Here is a 20,887-nt window from a genome sequence, read left to right as displayed (position 1 = left end):
TTTGAGGCTGTTAACCCTTAAAACTGTGTTTTTAGTTGGTCACTTCTGCTTGCAGAGTGAGTTACAGGCACTTTCAAGTTAAGCCACCCTTCACTGTGTTTCATAAGGACAGGGGTGTCCTTAGAGTTCGTCCTTCCTTTCTTCCGAAGGTGGTGTCGGAATTTCATTTAAGCCAGAAGGTTGTTCTTCTGGCATTTTATCCTCCTCCACATCCTGGTAAGGAAGAGGAGAGGCTCTGCTCCATAGGTTGGATCCTAGGAGAGCTTTAAGTTTCTACATTTCATGCATGTCCCGGGTCAGAATGGACGATCAGCTCTTTATTGGGCACACTGGAAGGCGTTTGGGACAAGCTGTGACTAAGCAGACTTTGTCTGGATGGAATATTTTGGCAATTTCCGAATGTTACCGCCTGGCGGGTAAGGACCCTCCGGTAGGCTTAGAGGCCCATTCTACTAAGGGTATGGCTGCCTCTACCGCCCTGCAGAGGGGTGTTCCTATTCGTAACATCTGTGAAGCAGCCAAATGGGCTTCGGTCCATACTTTTGTATGACACTACTCCCTAGATTCTATCCATGGGCAGGATCTGGCCTTTGGCAAGGCGGTCCTTTACTCTGCAATTTCATAGGGCATTCTAAATTTCTATATTCCAAATTCTTTTTCCCTCCTCCATTTGTTGCTACTGCTTTGGGAGTCTGTCATAGATATGGAATACGACCTAATCCCCTCGAAGAACAAGTTACTCTCTTACCTGGTAACGTTCTTTCGATGGGATGGTCCGACGTATTCCATATCCCTCCCTCCCTCCCTGCCCCGCTACAGAATTTCTTATGCGATTGCAGCTTATGTTTCCGCAAGGCTTTCTGTGGTCATACTGGCAGTGGTTTGGTGCCACCCGTTCTGGGGAAAAAAACTACAACTGAGGCTACAGGCATCGTGCGTCCTATTTATAACATCCGGTGACGTCGGCTCGACGGAGACCCTCGAGGACGGCATATCGACGTCAACGCCGAAATATTTTCTGAAGCAGCACAGCTGTGGTGATTACTGTCATAGATATGGAATACGTCGTCGGACCATCCCATCGAAAGAACGTTACCAGGTAAGAGTAACTTGTTCTTCTATTGCATTGCGTTGTTGATTTGCTGCATGCTCTGTCTCTAAGGTGTGCCTACATCTGTTTATCCTCCTGCCTCCATTGGTTGCTAGGCCGCCTGGTGAGTTAACACGTGCATTGTGCATCCTCTCCAAGCTGTCCCTCCTTTCCTTCACCTCAATAGCACTGTCTCTCTCCCATTTATTGTAACGGTTACTCTATCACCTATCCTCCTCTCACGAAGTCTGGAAGAAGAATTCTTAAAGATCTTCTGGCCTCTAATCCTGGCCTGCCTATTGCCGACACCTAGGTTAGTGCTACTTCCAGGCAGACTATCACTGATAAATTCTTCTCTGTCCCCTCTCCAGACTTCTAGACCTCCCTTCTGATTTCTACCCTCTACCTCATTAATGGCGGCCCTAGATAAGTACTCTTTGCATACTTCGCATCCTCTTGGTGAATCATTAACGTCTATCGCAATGGCACTGTCGGGGTACTCAACCCAATCTTTCTCTTTTGACTGGCCCCTGCTGGCCCTCACCAAATTCCTACCTTCTCCTGCTACTCCTCCTCCTTCTCTCTGCACCTCCTTCAACACCCCTGATGGGTGTACCACCTCCCGCTCTCCAGCTGTCATGATCTCTGCTTCCAAAAGGTCAGGGTTTTCCCAACTCCCTTGGAAGCAGATCCATAACCCAGGTTCCGAGTGCCAACCAGTCCCAATTGGGACCTTTTGGACCCAGTCCTGGCGCCAGTGGCACCAGGCTCATAAATATGCCCAGTCCCAGCGCTGGAAGCGCCGGGCTCATAATGCTTGGGTGGACTTACCTGCAGCAGACCATGCTGCTTACTTGCCTGCCAGTTGAGCCTCTGATCCTCTTCTGTTTGGAACTACTTTTCCTGTTGGGTGGGGCTGGAGCCACTCCCTAGATTCAGAACACTGGAACTCTTCTGGAAGGCAGGAACTCTTTTCTTACCAGGAACTCTTTTCTTACTTAGGCGTGGCTGTGGAAGGAGACAGCTAAGCACTACAGGAGGCTATTTAAACCACACCCGGTGGATGAATCTTGCTTTGCGTTATTCTGCACCCTCTGCAGCAGTATGCTCATCGTGTCTTCTGCATCCGGTCCTGGGCCTAAGGAAAAAGGCTTACCATCCTGAATCCAGTCTTCAGCAACACCTATAAAGACAAGAAAGAACAGGTTAGCATTCCGGCATCTGAAAGGAAAAAGGCTTACCATCCTGAATCCAGTCTTCAGCAACACCTATAAAGACAAGAAAGAACAGGTTAACATTCCGGCATCTGAAAGGCAAAGGCTTACCTACTCTTCGCACGCTCCGGAGGCCGTCGGCGCTGCATCCCGCATCTGAAAGACAAAACAAGGTGCGTTTAAAGACATTGGGGAACTTTAATACTCACGTGCCATTACTCCTTTCCACATCTAACCCAGTGGGTATCCCGGCACCCTGCAGCCGCTCCGAACTTGTACCTGCAAAATAAAAAGACAGTTAGAGCGCATCGTGAAGCTGGCAACAAGTGCTTACTTACGTGCTTCCAGGCGCTTCTATTCATCACACGGGCTCCATCTTCAACTCACTTCAGCCCGTCATCGCCGGAACCCTGCAAAACAAGAGACATCATTATTCAAGACTTTAAAGACATTTGAGTTACTCGAAACTTACCGTTCGTGCAGTAAATGACGGACAGCAGTCCTCTGAAGTCAAGAGGCCTGCGCTACCTATCCAGTGAAGGAACTGGTTACAGCACCCTGCCCCGAGGCAGATGGAGAGCTCGGCATTCACTTACCTAAGGTGAGAGCGTTAACCTGTGGGGGTCTACAGGAGAGGAGAAGAGGAAAGAGATGGGGACACCCCAATAACCCCAGTTCATTAACCCCGTATTTTCTATCTGCAGACATCTTACTCTGCACGTCAGGCATACAGGGCACAGAGGTCCAGCCCAAAGAGCCAACCGGGTGCTGCACATCACCTTTGAAGATACGGTAGTCGCCCAGTCAAGACCGGCGCCTCTGCGAGAATCAGGTGAGCGTAACACCAGCCCTCACATTCCTCTCTCCTGGTCTGACCACTTTCTCCTCTTATCCGGGACCTCAGCTAGCTGACCGAGCCTCCACCAGCACGGCCAGCCTCCTTCACGGTCATCCGACAGATGAAACGAGTGTCCGCTACTGTGTTTGCCTCCTCCTTCATCCCAACTCCTTCCCCTCGAATCTCCAACTGACTGTTCTTGCCAATCTTCATCTTGCTATCGCTAACTCTCTTGACATTCTTGCCGCTTTCATGAGGATCTGCCTGAAACCTGACTCGAAGCGTAACAGCTTGTACAACTCTGATCTAGCCACTCTGAAACGCAAGTGGAGAGTTGCTCAATGGAAGTAGCAAATCTCTGGCTCTTCCTCCGACCAACTGGCCTGTCGCCTACTCCAAAGGCAATACCGTCATGCTATCCATTCCAAAAAGAGAGCACATATTCAGGCCTGTATCTTTGGAGCCTCCAACAACACAGCTGAACTCTTCAGAATCTGGAAGGAACCCGCCAATCCATCGAAGGTCTCCACCTCGCACCTTCTCTCTGACCCTATGTACTGCACTTGCCACCCATTTCACCTCTAACACTCAGGACATTTTGACCCAAGTAGTCTTGCCTTTTCTCCATCCCTGTTTGTCCCCCTTACTCCCTTGGTCTCATTTCCACCCCCCCCATCCACTGTCTCCTACGTCTCACCTATCACAACGGATGAGATCTACGGATTAGTCTGCTATATGAAGTTCTCATTCTAGCAGGTTTCGTCCTTTTTTCCAGAACCATTACGGACAACCACTCTTCCCTTGCTACGGCTCTTGCTGACTTCTGTAACAACTCATTAGCATCTGGCTCTTTAACTTCTTATCTCAAGCACTCCCTTGTGCACCCCTCCTTAAAAAAAAAATAACCTTCAGCCAACCCCATGTGTCCGGCCAACTACTGCCCTATTTCTACTACAACCTTCCTTGGGGAAACTCTGGGAGAAGTTGTCTCCCCCCCACCCCCAGTCCCCCTTTGCCCCCCAACAACTGACCCAACACACTGTGCTTGTTGGTTGTTTACATGACCATGAATCTGGATTCCGACATCTAGAGGCACAGAAATTGCTCTCCTGAACACTCGTGAAGAACTGCTTGCAAATCTTCACACTAATTCTCCTGCTGTCATCATTCTCCTTTACCTCTCTCCCGCTTTTGACACGGTCAACCATTCTATCCTCATAAAGCGGCTCCATGATACTCTTGGTGTCTCGACTGGGCACTGGACTGGTTGACCGCCTTCCTCACTGACCACCCCTCCCAGGTGTTTACTAGGCTGCTTCTCCTCCTCTCCCACCACTCTCTCTCTACATGTGGAGTTCCCCAGGGCTTTATCTTCTCACCTTGGCTTTTCAACAGCTATCTTGCTTCTCTTGCTCACCTGGTAGCTGCCTTCTCTCCTAATTTCCAGTGTTACACAGATAATGCACAACTCTTCAAGGTCCCCTCTTCCTCCTCCCTCCTTTTTCATCCCTGACTGCGTGTCTGCTATTCAGTCTAGTTCTCCTCCAGTGATCTGTCTTAAGGACCGGAAGACCGAGATACTTCCCATCAGGACACCTGCTCCCCTTTTCCCTACTGCACTCCTGCCACCCTCTATAGGCTCACCTGCCTCTGCTTTCACAGAGGCCAAAAACCTTGGTCATGTTTGACTACCCTCTCTCCTTTGCTCCTCAAATCTTGGACCTTGCCAAGAAGGCCCACTTTGATCTTCACCTCCTTGGAGGCATTCTCCATTTCCTCACCTTCCCCCAGAAGCTTAATCACTCATTGTGTTCCTCTCCAGGCTAGATTACTGTAACAACCTTTTCCTCAACCTGCCTCTTTCTTTTCTCTGTCCCCTTCAACAGAATAGGGCTGTAAGACTTATCATTGGCCTCAAGACCTGGGACTGAATCTCTCAAGCTCTAAAATCTCTCCACTGGCTCTCAGTTGTTGCAAGCATCAAATTCAAGGCTCTTTGCATCATCCACAAGGCTGTCTGGGGCCTGGCAGCACACTACGTGCAACTCTTACTAAATACACTCCTTCCAGATCCCTTCGATCTTCTTGCTCTAACTCTCTGCTGATCAAACTCTTTTCCAGACAGAGCTGGGGGTAGATCTCTGCTGAGCTGGCTCCCTCCTATGGAGCAGCCTACCAGTATCTCCCGTCTTGAACCCGACCACCTTGCGTTCCGCAAACGACTCAAGACCTTTCTTTTTCTCCTCCACCCCTCCCCCCCCACCACCCTCTGTGCTAACCATCCCCTCTGTCACTGAGATTGGTGGCTGGGTCACCCAGTTGCCCCCTACACTGCCATCTGGACCCACACCTGCCTGTCGGTTGGTCTGCCTCTGCCATGCACTTACTGGTCTGGGTGGTAGACCTCACTCTTTTCCTGGGTTGTCTCTGCCCTTGCACTTACCTGTTGCCTTCCAAATGGGCGCTGCCGGTGCTTCCTCCCCTAGGGGACCCCAGTAGCACTTAGCCACTCCCCCTTTCTTTTTTTCATTTTTCTATTCACTGCACTTGCACGCTCCGAATGTCACAAGGCCTAGTAGGACTGCTGTTCTTTGCCATTTTATTTGTCTATTTCATTGTTTATTTGCTCCCTTCCCTTGTGGCACTTTGAAACACTCTTGTTGTATAACCGCCTTATACATTTCCAATAAATAAAATGCTAGGTTGGCCTTCTATACATCTGTCCACCAGGCCAGAGTATAGAAAACCAGTTTTAACATTCTCCAGCATGGGTCTTGCATGGATTCACGTGCAAACTCTCCCTCCACCCCCACTGCTCTTCTTGAGTCCCACTGTCATTTTACATGTGCAACCCAATATGAAGATGAACACCAGGGGTGGAGCTAAGGAGGAAGAGTTACTGGTTGGGGCAGTTTTACCCAAAGTTACAGCAATAGGCTATACAAGTTCCAATGCAGCTTTTAGCTTAAAGCTAAACTGCTTTATTTTACTGCGGATTTCCAGCCTGACAACAGGGAATATTCATAGCATTTGAATCCATGTAAGACCCATGCTGGAGAACAAGAGTTGCAGGTAAGCAACTTGTTACTTTTCCTAGGTTATAACTGTGTCCAACTAGGTGTCAATGTTTGTGTAGGCTATCATTCAGAATATTAAGTGGTGGGTGGTAGCAATCAGTTTTTCAAATTCTTAGTCCGTGGTTGAATTTTCCAGTTCTTATATTTGAAACTCTGGTTCCTGGTGAAGGACCAGATGCCCAATTTTTGTCTCCTTTTTAAATGTACCGATTACTGCATGGTTCACTGCAGCAAAAGAGAATTCCAAGTTTGCAAAACTCATTGATTATATTATAGTAATGTTTACTGTAGAAAAACTAATTCTGCTTGTTTGTCCTGTTAGTAATGTCATTTTTTTCACTGGATGTTTAACAGAATTTCTGAAACGGTTTCCTGGTCACTTTAAAAGCTTTCACAATCAACACATGTACATAGGCAACTGGATGGTACTAAGATACATTCCTACCATCAAAGGACGATATCGATTTTGAGATCTCAATGAGCTGGGTAGGTTTTCAAGGTTTCATTTTGGGTCCATAGTTTCATATGGTTCGAACGTTAGTGTAGGTATTTGAATTATTTCCATTATATTGGTTTATTCTGAAACCTGTTTCATGAAATCAATACTATCAACACAATCTATAATCAAACAAGACTATTACAAGTTTGGTAGTAGCGTAAATAAATGGCTACACAGTAATTATCCACTTCATAAATAAATGTGGCTAACAAATTGACGTCTTAAAATATTTAACCCACTTTATATTTGAAAGCAGTTTTAGAAGACATAAGTAATATTTCTCTGCTCGGTCTACCACAAAACTAAATTTAGTTTTCAAATTGTTGAATTACTTTAGTGTGAATACATTTTTGCTAGTTAATTTGCCTAATCTTGGACATTTAGTTTATTCCACCTTTTTGCAATATATTTTCAGCCATTTGGGAGAAGTGAAACCCTCTGTCAGTTGAAAACGTCCTGAGATCTGTGCATAGTCATTACACACAGATTCAGTTCCATCTCCATGTTGTGATTTCCAATTATGGGCATTGTCTAAATGAACTCATTTTGCTTAAATTGATCTATGAAATCTTACATTTATATCAGCGTATGTCCATCCACCAAGTAGGGAAAGACAATAAAAATGGAAATTGTATCCCTGACCGTCATTGCATGCACATCTTTCATGATCATGTTTATTTTTGAAATGGTGAACACCTGAATGTATTTTTCAGTTTGGTGGTCTAGTTTCCTGTGATATTTAGAGCAACAGATCAGTCCATGTACAAAGTATAGTACAAGATCTTTGTTAATCAGGTTCTCGTGAGCACCAGTCCAGTTTAAGACCTATTAAAAATCCAAATTGAATAGTTTACCTGGGTTGGGTAAGGATACCTATGGTAAGCACTAATCGTTTGATGGATAATGTATTGAGGATCAAGCTCCCACCATCATAGGGCAAGCCATTCTAAGGGTCAATTCCCTGGCAATACCCTACAACCCCTGTCCCATCAGCCCTCTGTTATCCTTTGTTTACGGGGAATCCCTACAGGACCGTCGATTTCTACAAACGCAAATGAGAAACCACTAGAATGTCTGGTTGCTCAGCGGCATATTCTAAACCTAGTAGCCATTTTTGTTTCCCTTCTCAACCATGTCCCAGGGATATAGCACACAGATGGCGTCTTTACATTTAAACATTTTACTACTGACTATTTCCCTCTTGTAGATGATCCTTGCAGGAATGGGGGGGAGGTATTATACTGGACAACCTGAGCAGTGCGTGGATCAAGCTCCTAAAGATGGACAAGCCTGGGATTCTCTAGTGCAGACAAAAGGTATCCTTTGCCCCAATCCAAGACTAAGACCACTTGCCAGCTTGTGGGAAAGGCGTTTCCTTTGCTGCCTTTAAAATATTAAGGGCACTTTAAGTTTTTCTAGTGTGTCTACTATAGCCTCCAACCCTTGCATTAATCCCAGCATGGCTCTGAATCCCATCCTGTCACGTCTGGATCTGGCCTCTGCAAGAGGTCAATTTCAGTCCTTAGGTACAACCAAATCTTGCATTTGAGGGGATTGGGTCCTCTGACGTATTCCATATCACTAACAGTAATCACCACAGCTGTCATAGATGTGGAATACGTCGTCGGACCATCCCATCGAAAGAACGTTACCAGGTAAGAGAGTAACTTGTTCTTTTACATTGTGTCACACAGCACCTTCAGTGCAGTGGCACAGGGAAGTCTTTCAAAGTTCCCCAAGGTTTAAATACCTTCTCTTGGATAAAGTTCTGTTTCCAAGAGCAGTGAAGTGAAATTGACTTTAATTGCATTTGTAACTTTCTAGACACAGCACACCCTATCTTACAATAGGGTGCTGGAGGGGTTACTTAGTATCCCCTTTGTCTAGTTTCTCATGTAACATTTTTGTTAGCCTTTCCTCAATGAATGGCTGGTGGCAGTGGTTTACTTCACTACCGTGGTGTGCTTTTACTGTGAGCTGCGTCCGCAGCTGCAGTAAAGCACCCAAGGTCTTCTTTTTTTGCAATTTCTCTGTGGAAAGGTCCTTCAGATTTACTGTGCGCGCCAAACCAGGTTTGGTCCCGTTTGTTTGTTTTTGCCTTTGGCGGGATTTATGAGTGAAGCGCGCCTCTGCCTCCAGGGTGTTTAGCGGGGGCAGGAAGCGAGGGAGGTGCCCGAAACTCCCTGTGCTTAGTCTCCTATGAGACAGGAATGCTCTCTTAGGTGATTGGCCGGCTGGCTGTCCGGCAAGGACAGCCACCCTGCAGGGTGACTGACAGCTAGGCTTGAATGAATGGGAGAAACCTGCATAAAAGGCAAGGCTTTTTGGCTTGGAAGGCAGTCGATCACTGGACGAAGGAATCCAAAGAAGATCTTGGAGGAGACGTCTGCTGCAACTCCTGGACGGTTGGTTTGCACGGTGAAGCCCTGCTGCTGTGCTGAATCTTCAAATTCGTCTTGACTAGAGAAGCCCTTGAGTTGGTGGGACAAATCAACTCCAAAGTAAGCTACCTGGACATCCTCTCGAAGCTGATTGAATTTCCACTGCAGTAGCTGCTGGAACCGAATAGCCAGGGAGAGGAAAACTAGATTGTGTGCGTTGCTTTTAAGCTGGCCAAGAGCTCCAGGAAGATCCTCCGGACTTCTAGGAAGCTGGACGGACCGAGCCTGAGCCACCTCAACTGCGTGCTGGACCCCAGATCCAAGGAAAGCCCATCTCGACAGCCAGGAACCGCAGTGTTGCTATTTGCGGTAGATGCGTGGCGCTGAAACACCGAAGTGCCACTTGTTTGAAGCTTGCCGGTTGCGGTCGATGATTGTTCCATTGCAATGCAGGAGTCCCCAGAAGCCCTCCCTCTTGTCCCCACGGCGGAGGCCCATGAACACCAGGATCTGCAGTGATGCACAGGAACAGAAACCATCTGTTGAACTTTTCTTCATCCTAAAGGTACTGTACAGTGTTACAGATCTCATCTCTTGTTGTGCCACCTTGCTTGTCCTTGTTGGAGACTTGTCTTAGTTGCCTCTGTAGAGTTGCTGACAGCTTCTTTACCTCACAAGCCTAACCAGCTTGTGGCCCTACTTTGAATTTTTTCTTATTCTACAAACACTTCTGAAAAATTGTGCAAGACTTACTTACCTGCAAGAAGTGCTCCAGTTCACCTTGACTATTGCTAACTTACTATTGGCTGGCCTGGCTCCGTGAATGACTCTTCTCTCCTCTGCTTATGTTTTTTGCCTTCCTTCTATGAAAGAGTTAACTGACTTTGCATTTGGGGGGTTTTGAAAGTACTTAGCTGTTCATATTCTGAAACCTCTTCTCCTTGACACTCCTCAATAATAATCTAAATGCAACAGTGATATTTTAATGTCCCCAGCACCATAACTATTGAAGTCACCTGAGGGTGTAGGTAGTGTCAGTGTGCCATCTCAAAAGGGTATTTGCTGATTTCGAAAACTAAGTGTGCATTTTGAAGTATATTTGTGTTTTATATTGCTCTCTTCTGAAGGCTTATTTAAAATGACTGTCAAATTAATAATTGTTTAATCAAGAAACCTTGTGTGTAAGGGTTTATTTGAATACTTGGCACTATGAATCTCTAACTCACCTACAGCTCGCATTGACCCCGCCTGAGATAAGCCTGGCTGCTCAACACGCTACCAACCTCTGTAGTACAGACATATACCAAAGGTTGGGTTCCTATTTCCAGGAGGTCAGGGTTGTTTTAGTGCACCCAAAGGGTACTGCATACAGTCTTGCCTAACAGTACGGAACCTTTAGCACTGAAAAATGAGCTTACACTTTAAATTTAGTATAGGTTGCAGGAATGCGCCCAAAGCCCCGCCCTCCGGCACCTCACATCAGTCCCTTTCTCTGCACGGACAGTGTCTGAGCTGGCAGCTTGGCGCTGACACTTTTTGTATTTTGTTTGCTCCCCTTTTTCTTCAATTTCTTCACCTACCTTCGGTGCCTTGCCTCCCGCGGCACATGTCGGCAGCAGGAGGCTTTACGAGATGTGCAGCCTGCAATCATTCCTTCTCGGCATCGGACCCCTATGCACTCTGCCTTGAGTGCTTGGGACCCCATCATTGCTGGGACACGTGCGCGGCCAATGGTAATTGAAGAATCTGCTTTTCCGCTGGATGGAGATCTTCCACACTTCACTCCCCGTCATCTGAAGTACTTTGTGGCTAGGGCCTTGCGTCACGGGAACCTAGGCCCATTATTTTCCAAGGTGCCCCACCCCGCAGACCCCTTTCTGGGCCCTCCAGTTGGGGAGGGATCATCCAGACTCTCGCACCGTTGGAAGGCATGAGGCCATTTAGGCTACCGGCTCCCTCGCTGAGGAACCCAGGGGCTCTTCAGGGCCAGCCACTGAGGGGTGCTCCAGTTCTTATTCTTCTGCACCGGGGTGCAAGGGGCTTTCGGGCTCCGGTTCCAGGCACAAGTCTGAGGCGCGGTCCCACACGACTAGCTACGGTTGAGGGCAAAAAGCCTCCCGTAGTCCACTCGAAGTCGTTGCACAGGGGGGACAAATCTACTTCCAACCCGCTGGCTGAGTGCCCTATGCCTACCGGTGCCCTCTCCGAGGTCGGCACTTCTGCTTCAGGGTCGGGTCATAAATAGGCCCTGACCATGTGGGACCCAACATGGGTTCTGGGACCTTCACGCCCTCCCTCTCAGGGCATGGTGCAGGCTCCCAAAACCAAAATGGCGGACCAAATGCTCTGTAGCGCCTGCACGTCTGTCCATTTTAGATTCTGATAACAGGCCTCCGGGGCGCCTCCCCTCATCTCCCTAAGAATGGGCAGTTCCAGTCCTCTTCCCTCAGGGCTCAGCTCAGGCCTCAGACGGGTTGTCCCCTTGGGGCTATCTGTATTCCAGCCAACCATTTGGATATCCTTCGCAGTTGCCTCAGCGTGCTGAACCTGCCAGAAGAACCAGCACTGAGTGCCTCGCTCCTTCCTCAACTGACCCGGCGCCCTGCAAGGATTGATTTTTCTCAGACCACCCTCCACCCACCCTCCTTGAACACTTCCTTCTGCTTATGCACTCAGCAAATGGCGGGATTCCTTAAGGAGCTCATCAAAGAGGTGGTCCCCCAAGAAGTGTTGCCTCCGAGGCCTTCCCTTTAGGGATCCCCACCAGTTTTTCCACGGGTTCCAGTCCTGCAGCCTGTGGCCACCCTGGTCCCGCTTGCTCTTTTGCCTCCGGTGCCCGCTCTGCTTCCACCACTCTCTGCCACAGACTCCCGTTGCCTCGGCCCAGCCTTCGTTACGTATGGATCAAGGGGTGCATCCTCCGGCACCTCCGCAGCAGGTTCTGCACTCCCCTTCACCAGATCTGAAAAGGGGAGAATAATACGATGCACAGGAGGAGGAGCCTTCTGCTTAAGTCATAGCATTTCATGATAGTCTTTAGTTACTAGGCGTGTCTCATCCTAAACAGGCCCACCAAGAACCAGGGCTCCTGGGGTAGATCTTGGTCCTGCACACCTGGGTATTCCTCTGTAAAAACGAGTCTTCTCTTTAGCCAGGAAGGTCTGGGAAAAGCGTCGACCCAGCGCTTGGATTAAGAAAAAGCTGGATGGCCGCTTTTGGCTCCTGGAGGAGGAGGAGCCAGTCCTTCTAGTGTCCCACCCTCAGCCCCACTCCTCTGTCGTGGTGGCTGCTTCTCTATATTCAAAGTCTTCGTCTGCGGCCATCACCGCATCCAGCTGCTTGTCTGAGGGCAAGGTGCTACGGTCTTTCGGCAAGAGAACATAACTAAATGCCATTCTTCACCTCCGCTAGGCTAACACTTGACAAATTCCTTGTGGCAGCAAACCAATCCTTTTGGCAGGAGATGGGGGAGTTTCTCCCATGCTTACAACTGGAGTCCTGCCTCCTTCAGGCAGGTCTAGCTGAAGCACACGGTTGCGCAAGATCTTATGGAGTCCACAGTCTCCCATATTGATGTGGTCAGTGGGGGCCTCTGCTTGGGTGTCGAGATCAGGTGGATGGCATGGACGCATGCAACCGTTTTCCTCAGACTTGCTGGACAGGATCCTCGACCTCCCTTTCGAACAGGTTGATCTGTTCCTCTCGTCAACAGGCGATGAGTTAACCAAAAAGATGTCTACCCAGACTGCCAATTCCTTGGCGATCCTAGTGAAGCCGGGGCAGTAATTCTTTCCACAGTCGGGGCAAGTCTGACTTCAAGCCGTGCTCATTTGGCGCCTTAAAGGGGTTTCACCACTGCATAGCCAGCCAGACAGGTCACCCAATGAGCATAGAAGGCAGTAGCAACGAACCTAGCAGTTTTTCTTTCACTCCCCCTCCTCCACTCCTGCCTCTGGCAAAAAAACTTTGATGTTTTGGTCAGGGACCACAGTTCTCCTGTGAGGGGGGGGGGGGGGGCGGCTGGCTCTTCTCATGAGTGGTTGGAGGCTTTTTTCCTCGAATACCTAGATTCCGTCAGTGGTCTTCACAGGATTTAGTCTTCCTCTTCCTCCTTAAACTCTGTTGCTGCAGCTAGGGTCGCCTGCTCTACGGCGGGAGATCCTACTTCTAAGGGACATGCAGGCAGTAGTACCGGTGCCGCCTCTAGACGAGGGCTCCGGCTACCATTGCAGGATTTTTGCAGTGCCCAAGAACAACCAGGCGGACCTGAGGTTAGTCTTGGATATTTCGTTTCTCAACCTGTCTTTACCTCGAACACTTCAATATGATCACGCCTGCTCAAATGGCGGAGTCGCTGTGTGCAGGAGACTGGATGCGTTCCTTAGACCTGAAAGATGCATACCAATACGTCCCCATCTTCCAGCCTCATTGCAAGTTCCTGCGGTTCACAATAACATCACACCATTTCCAATACAGGGTTCTGCCGTTTGGCCCCAATTTGGCCCCTCGTATGCTCAAAAAGCTTATGAGCACGGTGACTGGCCTTGGATTGGACGGCCACCAGCTATACCCTTGCCTGGATGAATGGCTGGTGAGGTCAGCTCTCCCAAAGGGGGGGACTTCACTCCTGCACTGCTCCAACTGGGGTTTTCCCCCAAAACCAGCGGAAGTCGCAGTTAAGCCCCTCCCAGGACCTTGTGTTACTCTGTCATCCGGCGCAAGGCGGTTCTGGTCAGGGCCGACCAATTTGACAACCATGTTCTATTTGAACAAGCAGGAGGACCAAGTCCCCTCCCCTCTGCATGGAGACAGTTTCCATGTGGGAGTAGGTCTTGTTGCAGGGGATCTGGCTCTCTGGTTCATATCCCTGGAGACAGCAATGCAGAGGCAGACACACTCAGCCGCCTTGGGTACAACACGTACGAGTGGGAATTACACACCAGCTTCTTGTTACCTATCTTCCAGATGTGGGGTTTCCAGATCTGGACCAGTTTGCCTCTTCTCAGAACTCCAAATGCCCACTCTGCATCATGGGTGGGGCAGGTGTCCCTGGAGGTTACATTCCAGCTTTATTGGCACAGGTGCTATGCTTTCTTCCCCCCCGCCCCCCTCTGTTGCTCCAGTGGACCCTCTGCTTTTTTCAGCCTCAGTGGGCTGCACCCCGATTGCCCCAACTGACCATTGAGGGCATGGTTGTCGGACCTCCTCCAGCAGAGGCTGCCGGGCCTGGTCCATGTTCTGGTCTTCGGCAGGGCCTTCCTCACACAGCAGCATGGGCCGGTAGAACACCCACAACCGGCCAAACTGGCCCTCTTGCCTTGGCTCCTCATCAGCTGAAGCTTCACCCCTCACTATTCTCTGAAAGCAATTGGGAGATTGTCCAGAAGACCAGACAGCCACCAGCTACACATTCTCAGTAAAAGTAAGTCGACCAGGTTCTGCCATTGGGCATGAGGAGAGGGCGTCGACCCCCCTCTTGCTGCCTGGACGATTTGTTGCATCTTTCTGTAGACCTGGCCTGCTCAGGAGTCCAGGTGGACACTTCTTACCTTGCGGCCATTGGAGCTTACAAGAACTTGACTGATCAGATGTATTCAGTGGCCAACCTGGTGGTGAAGGCTCACCTCAAGGGTTTAACCAGACTGTTCCCAACTGTGCATAGGCCCCATCCCATCTGGCACCTAAAGGTGGTTCTCCCGGCCTTACAGCACAAGCCATTTGAGCTGATGGATTTGGTTGACATTAGATGGGTTTCATTCAAATCAGTTCTGTTGGTGGCTCTCATCTCGGCACGTACAATCAGTGAGCTGCAGACACTGTTGTCGTTTGAGTCTTTCATGATTTTCAACAGTGACAAGGTAATCTTGTGCACTCAGCCAAATTTCCTGCCCAAGGTAGTTCCGTCATTCTGTTTAAACCTAGAAATATGCTTGCCTGTGTTCTTGCCTAATTCACAATCGAAGGCAGAAAGAGCGTAACACTTTCCGGATCTACGTTGAGTGCTCAAATCTCACAGACCAGATCTTTCCGAAAGTCTGTAGCACTGTCACGTTATGGGGCTCGACTTCCATCTCTCGCTGGATGGTCCAGGGCATTTCAGAGGCTTATGTGGCCATGGGAAAGACTGTGCCTGCAGGGGATCCATGCTCACTCAGTTGAGACATACCTCCGGGAAGGTCATTAGTAAGGTTGTTACGTGGGCCACTTGGTCGGCTTTTTGTAAGCACTATTCTCTGGATACAAGTTCTAGGCAGGATGCAGAGGTCAGGCGGTTCTGAAGAACTTTTTTTATTTTTCCTATTTGTGGGGCATGTTGTTGCGACTCGACCCAGTTGTCTTGTTAAAGTGGAATCGCCCAAAAAGATGGAGGAAAGGGGACGGGACGTATGAGTAATTAAGATTCTGATGCTTATTAATCTGCTTAGAATCATATGCTGTGCATATGGTCCGACATCCAGTGGTAACCGCAGAGTATTGCATCTTGTCTTTCGGGGACCGAAAGGGGACGTCCGCATAGGCGTGTCTGAAACACTATCCCTATCGTGACATGTGTAGTACCCAAAATCCCTCACGCGCCGAGGTCCCTCAGATTATTTTTTTCCGCCCAGATAACTGGTCGCCCTATAGCGGAGCTCTTCATGAGACATTGTTTCTTACCGAATTGTCGTTTTAATCCCCGTTAAGTCACTTCGACCATCAAGAACATCTTCGACGAAGACTACGGGGGAAATCGTCTACGGCTGTGTGTTCCGGCGCCTATGCTTCGGCGTTCAGACTTCCACATGGTCGGGCCTTCTGGACGGCCTACACTGTAGGGAGAGTGGGCTCGGGGTTTGCCATACTGTTAAAATGATGTCTTTCCTCTTTTCCACTGCTTTCCTTTTTGGTCTGGTCACCCTTCCCTTCTGCTATAGAAAGGACTCCATTTAGATTCTGCCCTGTGTGTAGGGTCAGATATCCGTGGAAAGACGAGCACACGCCCTGTAACGCTTGTCTCTCTCCCTCCCCCCCCCCCCCCTAGAGCACGACGAGAAGCAGTGTTCGGGGTGTAAACTCCTTAGACCTAAAACCCTTAAGGAGCACCGGTTGAAGCGGTGGGCCGCGTACGGAATGTCACACGTGGATCCTCCCTCCCCGCGACACCAGCCGAAAGTGACGGGGGTACATCGGATGACCAAACGTCCAACGCGGACGTTATAGACCTTGAGGCGTACTATTCTAGGGCCGCCACGCCTGTCCCCGACCCTTCCAAGCTCGACTCAGTCTTGCTACAGGGACCACACACGGTGACAGGGGCGTACAATCGCACTGCACAAAGCACACAACCCAAGCGCCCTCCTCGACGACTTCGTCGAAGGCGAAAGCGCCAACGGGTCTGCCGTAAACTTTGGCGGCGCCCACGGATCGGTATGATCCAAAGCCTTCCCCGCATCCGCAGCAGCGCATGACGACTGGGCATAACAAGGCCACTACTCCCCAAACTACACGCGCCGAAGTTTCAGAACAAGCAACTTTGACGGTTTCCAAGGCCCGTACAGGCCCGAAAACTACGAGTAGGCCTCTACCCGAGAAGCCATCTGCTGGCCCTTCTGGAGCCGTGGAAGCCATTTTCACTACCGACACATCATCAGAGGCGTTGTCTCCCGAAGATTCGGTGACTATCTGTAAGAACATCAAAAGGATTGCTACGGCGGTGGGACTAGTACCGGTTCCGCCCACAGTTATGGGCCAATCCGCCGAAAAGCTTTCCACGGATTTGGAAGACTATACCGAAGACTCTTACGAAGAAAGCCAGATACCCCTCTCAAGCACCCTGAGGAGTTCATCTCCCCGCCTTAGGGCGGAGAACACGGTTCCTTCCTATTTGGGTCATCCAAGTGGACCATGGAGCAATCCGAGGGGTGTATGGATCGGCTGGAGCAGTTTTTATGGGCTTCTGATCAACCTCCACCGAAAAAAGCTCGGGTAGACCCTAACCCTCAAACACAAAATTTCCAAAACCTAGATGTCCAACACCAAGTTGACTATCAAGAAGAGGCCCAGATGGACACATCTATACAGACATCTATACAGAAGAAGAGGAGTCTTCTATTCTGGACAACTATGAGGAAGATCGAGGAGCAACGGATAACTGGGAGGACACCCAGCAGGACGATCACTACTCTATCGTCTGCCTCGACTCTCCCCCATCCACCCCGATTCGACAAGCTTCCCAGGTGGATGATCAAATGGCTTTCAACAACATGTTGAAAAAAGCAGTGGAATTCTTTAAAATTGACACACTTGAAGCCTTGTCCGAACAAGATTTTGCGGAGGACATTATTAATGAAAAGCCTCCGGCAAGCCAGTCTATCCCTCTCTTGAGCTCTCTAAAGAGACGGCTGGCCCCTTCTTTACTCACACCCGCTCAGACTAGGGCTGTGAACCCAAGGGTCGAAAAACTTTTCCGACCCTCCCCCACCGACCCGCTTTATATCAAAGCACACGCAATCCCAGACTCGCTGGTGGTGACCAACACTCGCAAGAGAGCCGGGGTTCCCCTTGCCACAGGAGAGTCACCCCCGGACAAGGAGTCCTAAAGGTTGTATGCTTTAGGCAAACGGGTTACGCCGGCGGCGGCCTATACCGTCCAGATTGCCAATAACACGATGTTTCTGGCAAGCTATGTCGACGCCCAATGGAACCTACTCCAGGAAGGCCTTCAAGAGGTTCCGGAACCAACCAGAGCCAAGCTTCTCGGTATTGTCTCGGAGGGCAAACTTGCCAATCAGAATGTGGTAAAGAATACCCTGGACACAGCAGAGACAGCAGGCAGGTCTCTCGCACAGGGTACTCTCCTAAAGAGGCACGCGTGGCTGCGCATGTCGGGCTTCAGGCCTGAGATCCAGGCATCCATTATCAACAAACCCATCGAAGAGGCCAACCACTTCGGGAAGGCGGTAGACGATGCGTTGGAGACAGCCAAGAAGGAGCACAAGACTATTAAGTCGCTGCACCAAATTTCCCAGAAACCCTCTTCACAGAGGGGCAGTAATTCTCGCCGGTCCTTTCGAGGACAAGCCCGCGCCGCTCAAAACTATTTTGTCACGGGCAACTTCAACTCAAGTCAACCTGCTGCAAGCCCCACTTACTACCCCCAGAGGGGTCAGACTCAAGCCCCACTTACTACCCCCAGAGGGGTCAGATGCGCGGAAAGAATAGAGGCAGAGGCTCCAAATCCAAAGGAGCGTCAACTTCGGGTCAGAAATGACCACTAAGTCCAGGTCCCCTCCCATGTCTCCCCGGTCGGGGGGGTGATTAACATCTTTCCTCCAGGCATGGGAGGGGATAACTTCAGACCAGTGGGTCTTAAAGACGGTCGCCCACGGTTATTGTGTGGAATTCGCCCAACCTCCACAGTTCAGACCGCCGAAACATCGACGCCTTTCACCGGAACATCTGCAGATCCTGATCCAAGAGGTGGAAGCGCTGCTGGGAAAGGACGCCATAGAAGCCGTCCCGATTCTTCAGGTAAACGAGGGTATCTATTCAGTGTACTTCCTTGTACCCAAAAAGGATCTCACCATGCGTCCTGTTCTACACCTGCGCCCAGCGAACAAGTTCATAAAGCCCTAGAAGTTTTGCATGGTAACACTGCAAGAGGTGATCCCATTGCTAAAACAGGGGGACTTCATGACAACATTGGATATGAAAGATGCATACTTTCATATTTCAATGCTGCCAGCACACAGAAAATTCCTAAGGTTCGTAATTCAGGACAAACACTAACAGTTCAAGGTATGCCCCTTCGGCAGAGCCTCGGCGACAAGCGTGTTTACCAAGGTCCTGGCAGTGGCAGCGGCACACCTGCGCAGACTTTCAGTTCCAGTTTACCCTTACCTCGACGATTGGCTCATCACGAGGGACTCGTTGGACGTTTGTTTTTCGAACACTCAAAAAACAGTAGACCTACTGTTCAGCCTGGGATTTTCTATCAACGAAAAGAAATCCAGCTTAGTCCCCAGCCAAGTAAAACCGTTCCTGGGGGCTCTAATTCATACAGAAGATGGTCTAGTCTTCCCTTCCAGCGAGAGGTTTCAGAACATGCTCTCTCAGGTTCCTCAGTATGTAGCCAGTCGAGAGGTGATGGTACGCAAAGCTATGCGTTTGCTAGGGATGATGGCGTCATGCATATACTTGGTCCCCCATGCGTGGCTGCGCATGCGTCCCATGCAAAAGTGGCGCAACAGCCAGTGGTGTCAGGCCAGCGGACAATGGGAAGATCTGTTAGCTGTCTCGCCAGCCCTCGTTCTCTCTCTCTGCAGTGGTTGTCGAGGGAGAACCTCTTGAAGGGGAAAACCTTCACCACCCCTGCAGTGGAAGCCACTCTCACGACAGACGCATCTCTCACAGGGTGGGGGGCTCACCTGCTTCAACAGACAGCGCACAAAGTGTGATCCCTTCAGGTAGCGTCCAACCATAAAAAACTACTGGAGCTACTAGCAGTGTTTAAAGCATTGAAGGCCTTTCAGGAGCAACTGCAAGGGAAGACAGTGCTGGTCCTAACCGACAGCACAACAGCAATGTATTACCTGAACAAATAGGAGGGCACTCGCTCTCCAGGGCTATCCAAGCTGTCCTAAAACATCTGGATATGGGCTCTCAAACACAAGATGTTCCTGATATCCCAACATGTTCCAGGGGAACTCAATCTTCTGGCAGACGTACAAATTGATTTTCCTCTGCCAAGAGTACGAATGGTGACTGCACGATGACATTGTATCCAACGTCTTCGCAGAATGGGGGTTTCCAGAGATCGACCTGTTCGCTACTCAGGAGAACGCCCAATGCCAAGATTACGCCTCCAGGTACCCCCAGAACCGATCCAAGAGGGAACGGTCTCTGGATAACTTGGTCGGGGAAATTTGTCTACGCTTTTCCCCCCGACTCCCCTTCTGAACAAGATAGTACACAAGATGCACCAGGAACCAGTCACCATGATTCTGGTGGCTCCCATGGAAGTGTCCCTCTCCCCACCAGTCAAGCTGACCTGCCAGTACAACATGTTGTCTCAGGACAGGGGGGAGACTCTGCACCCATGCCCACAAACTCTGAATTTAGCAGCCTGGCTCCTGAGGTCATAGAGTTTGGACATCTGCAACTCCCTCAAAGATGCATGGACATACTGAGGGAGGCCAGAAAGCAGCCTAACACACGTTTTTGCTATGCCAGCAAATGGAAACGTTTTGTCATCTGGTGCAGTTCCAAAGGCGTCAATCCCACCGATTGCTCGCCTTCACACATTGTGTTATATCTAACCCATCTGTTGGACTCTGGGTTAGCCTTCAGTTCCTTAAAGGTTCACCTAGCGGCGTTGTCAGCCTACACCACGTCACAGCAGAAGGTGTTGTGGTGGGAAATACCTGCGATTAAAGCCTTTATGGAAGGGGTTAAAAAAATGTATCCCCATCACTCACCCAGCCCCTGGGTGGGATTTAAATGTGGTTTTAACTAGGCTCATGGGACCCCCTTTTGAACCTACGCATAAAGCTAGTCTGAAACACCTGACTTAGAAGACAGCCTTTCTAGTAGCTATCACTTCTATCAGAAGAGTAAGCGAACTACAGGCCCTCTCGGTTTTGGACCCCATTGTTACAGTCCACAAAGATAAGGTAGTTCTGCACACACATCCCAGATTTGCGCCGAAATTTATTTCGAAGTTCCATGTGAACCAGTCAATCGAACTACCCACGTTCTTCCAGAGACCTACTAACATGGCCGAAAGAAGCCTTCACACACTAGATGTGCG

At 49.6% G+C, this 20,887-nt stretch overlaps 1 protein-coding gene across 6 annotated transcripts in view; it reads left to right on the top strand.

Annotated features, from left to right (window-relative positions):
* Window positions 1-20,887, top strand: part of NCOA3 (nuclear receptor coactivator 3) — a 1,125,593-nt gene that overhangs the window by 512,382 nt on the left and 592,324 nt on the right. Inside the window, exon 1 of one of the 6 annotated variants that reach the window (XM_069651292.1) lies at window positions 6,577-6,705. The exons of the other annotated variants lie outside the window; for them this stretch is intronic. Within the exon in view, the coding sequence (XP_069507393.1) occupies window positions 6,697-6,705 (9 nt within the window). The 5' untranslated portion in view covers window positions 6,577-6,696. Of the gene's footprint in view, window positions 1-6,576; window positions 6,706-20,887 lie in introns of those variants that run through there. 6 annotated transcript variants of the gene reach the window in all.

Source organism: Ambystoma mexicanum, chromosome 3p (assembly GCF_040938575.1).
Source record: "Ambystoma mexicanum isolate Mex_15411 chromosome 3p, UKY_AmexF1_1, whole genome shotgun sequence".
NCBI lineage: Eukaryota > Metazoa > Chordata > Amphibia > Caudata > Ambystomatidae > Ambystoma > Ambystoma mexicanum.
Note: the sequence above shows the minus strand (reverse complement) of the source record. Positions and strands in the feature narration are given on the sequence as shown.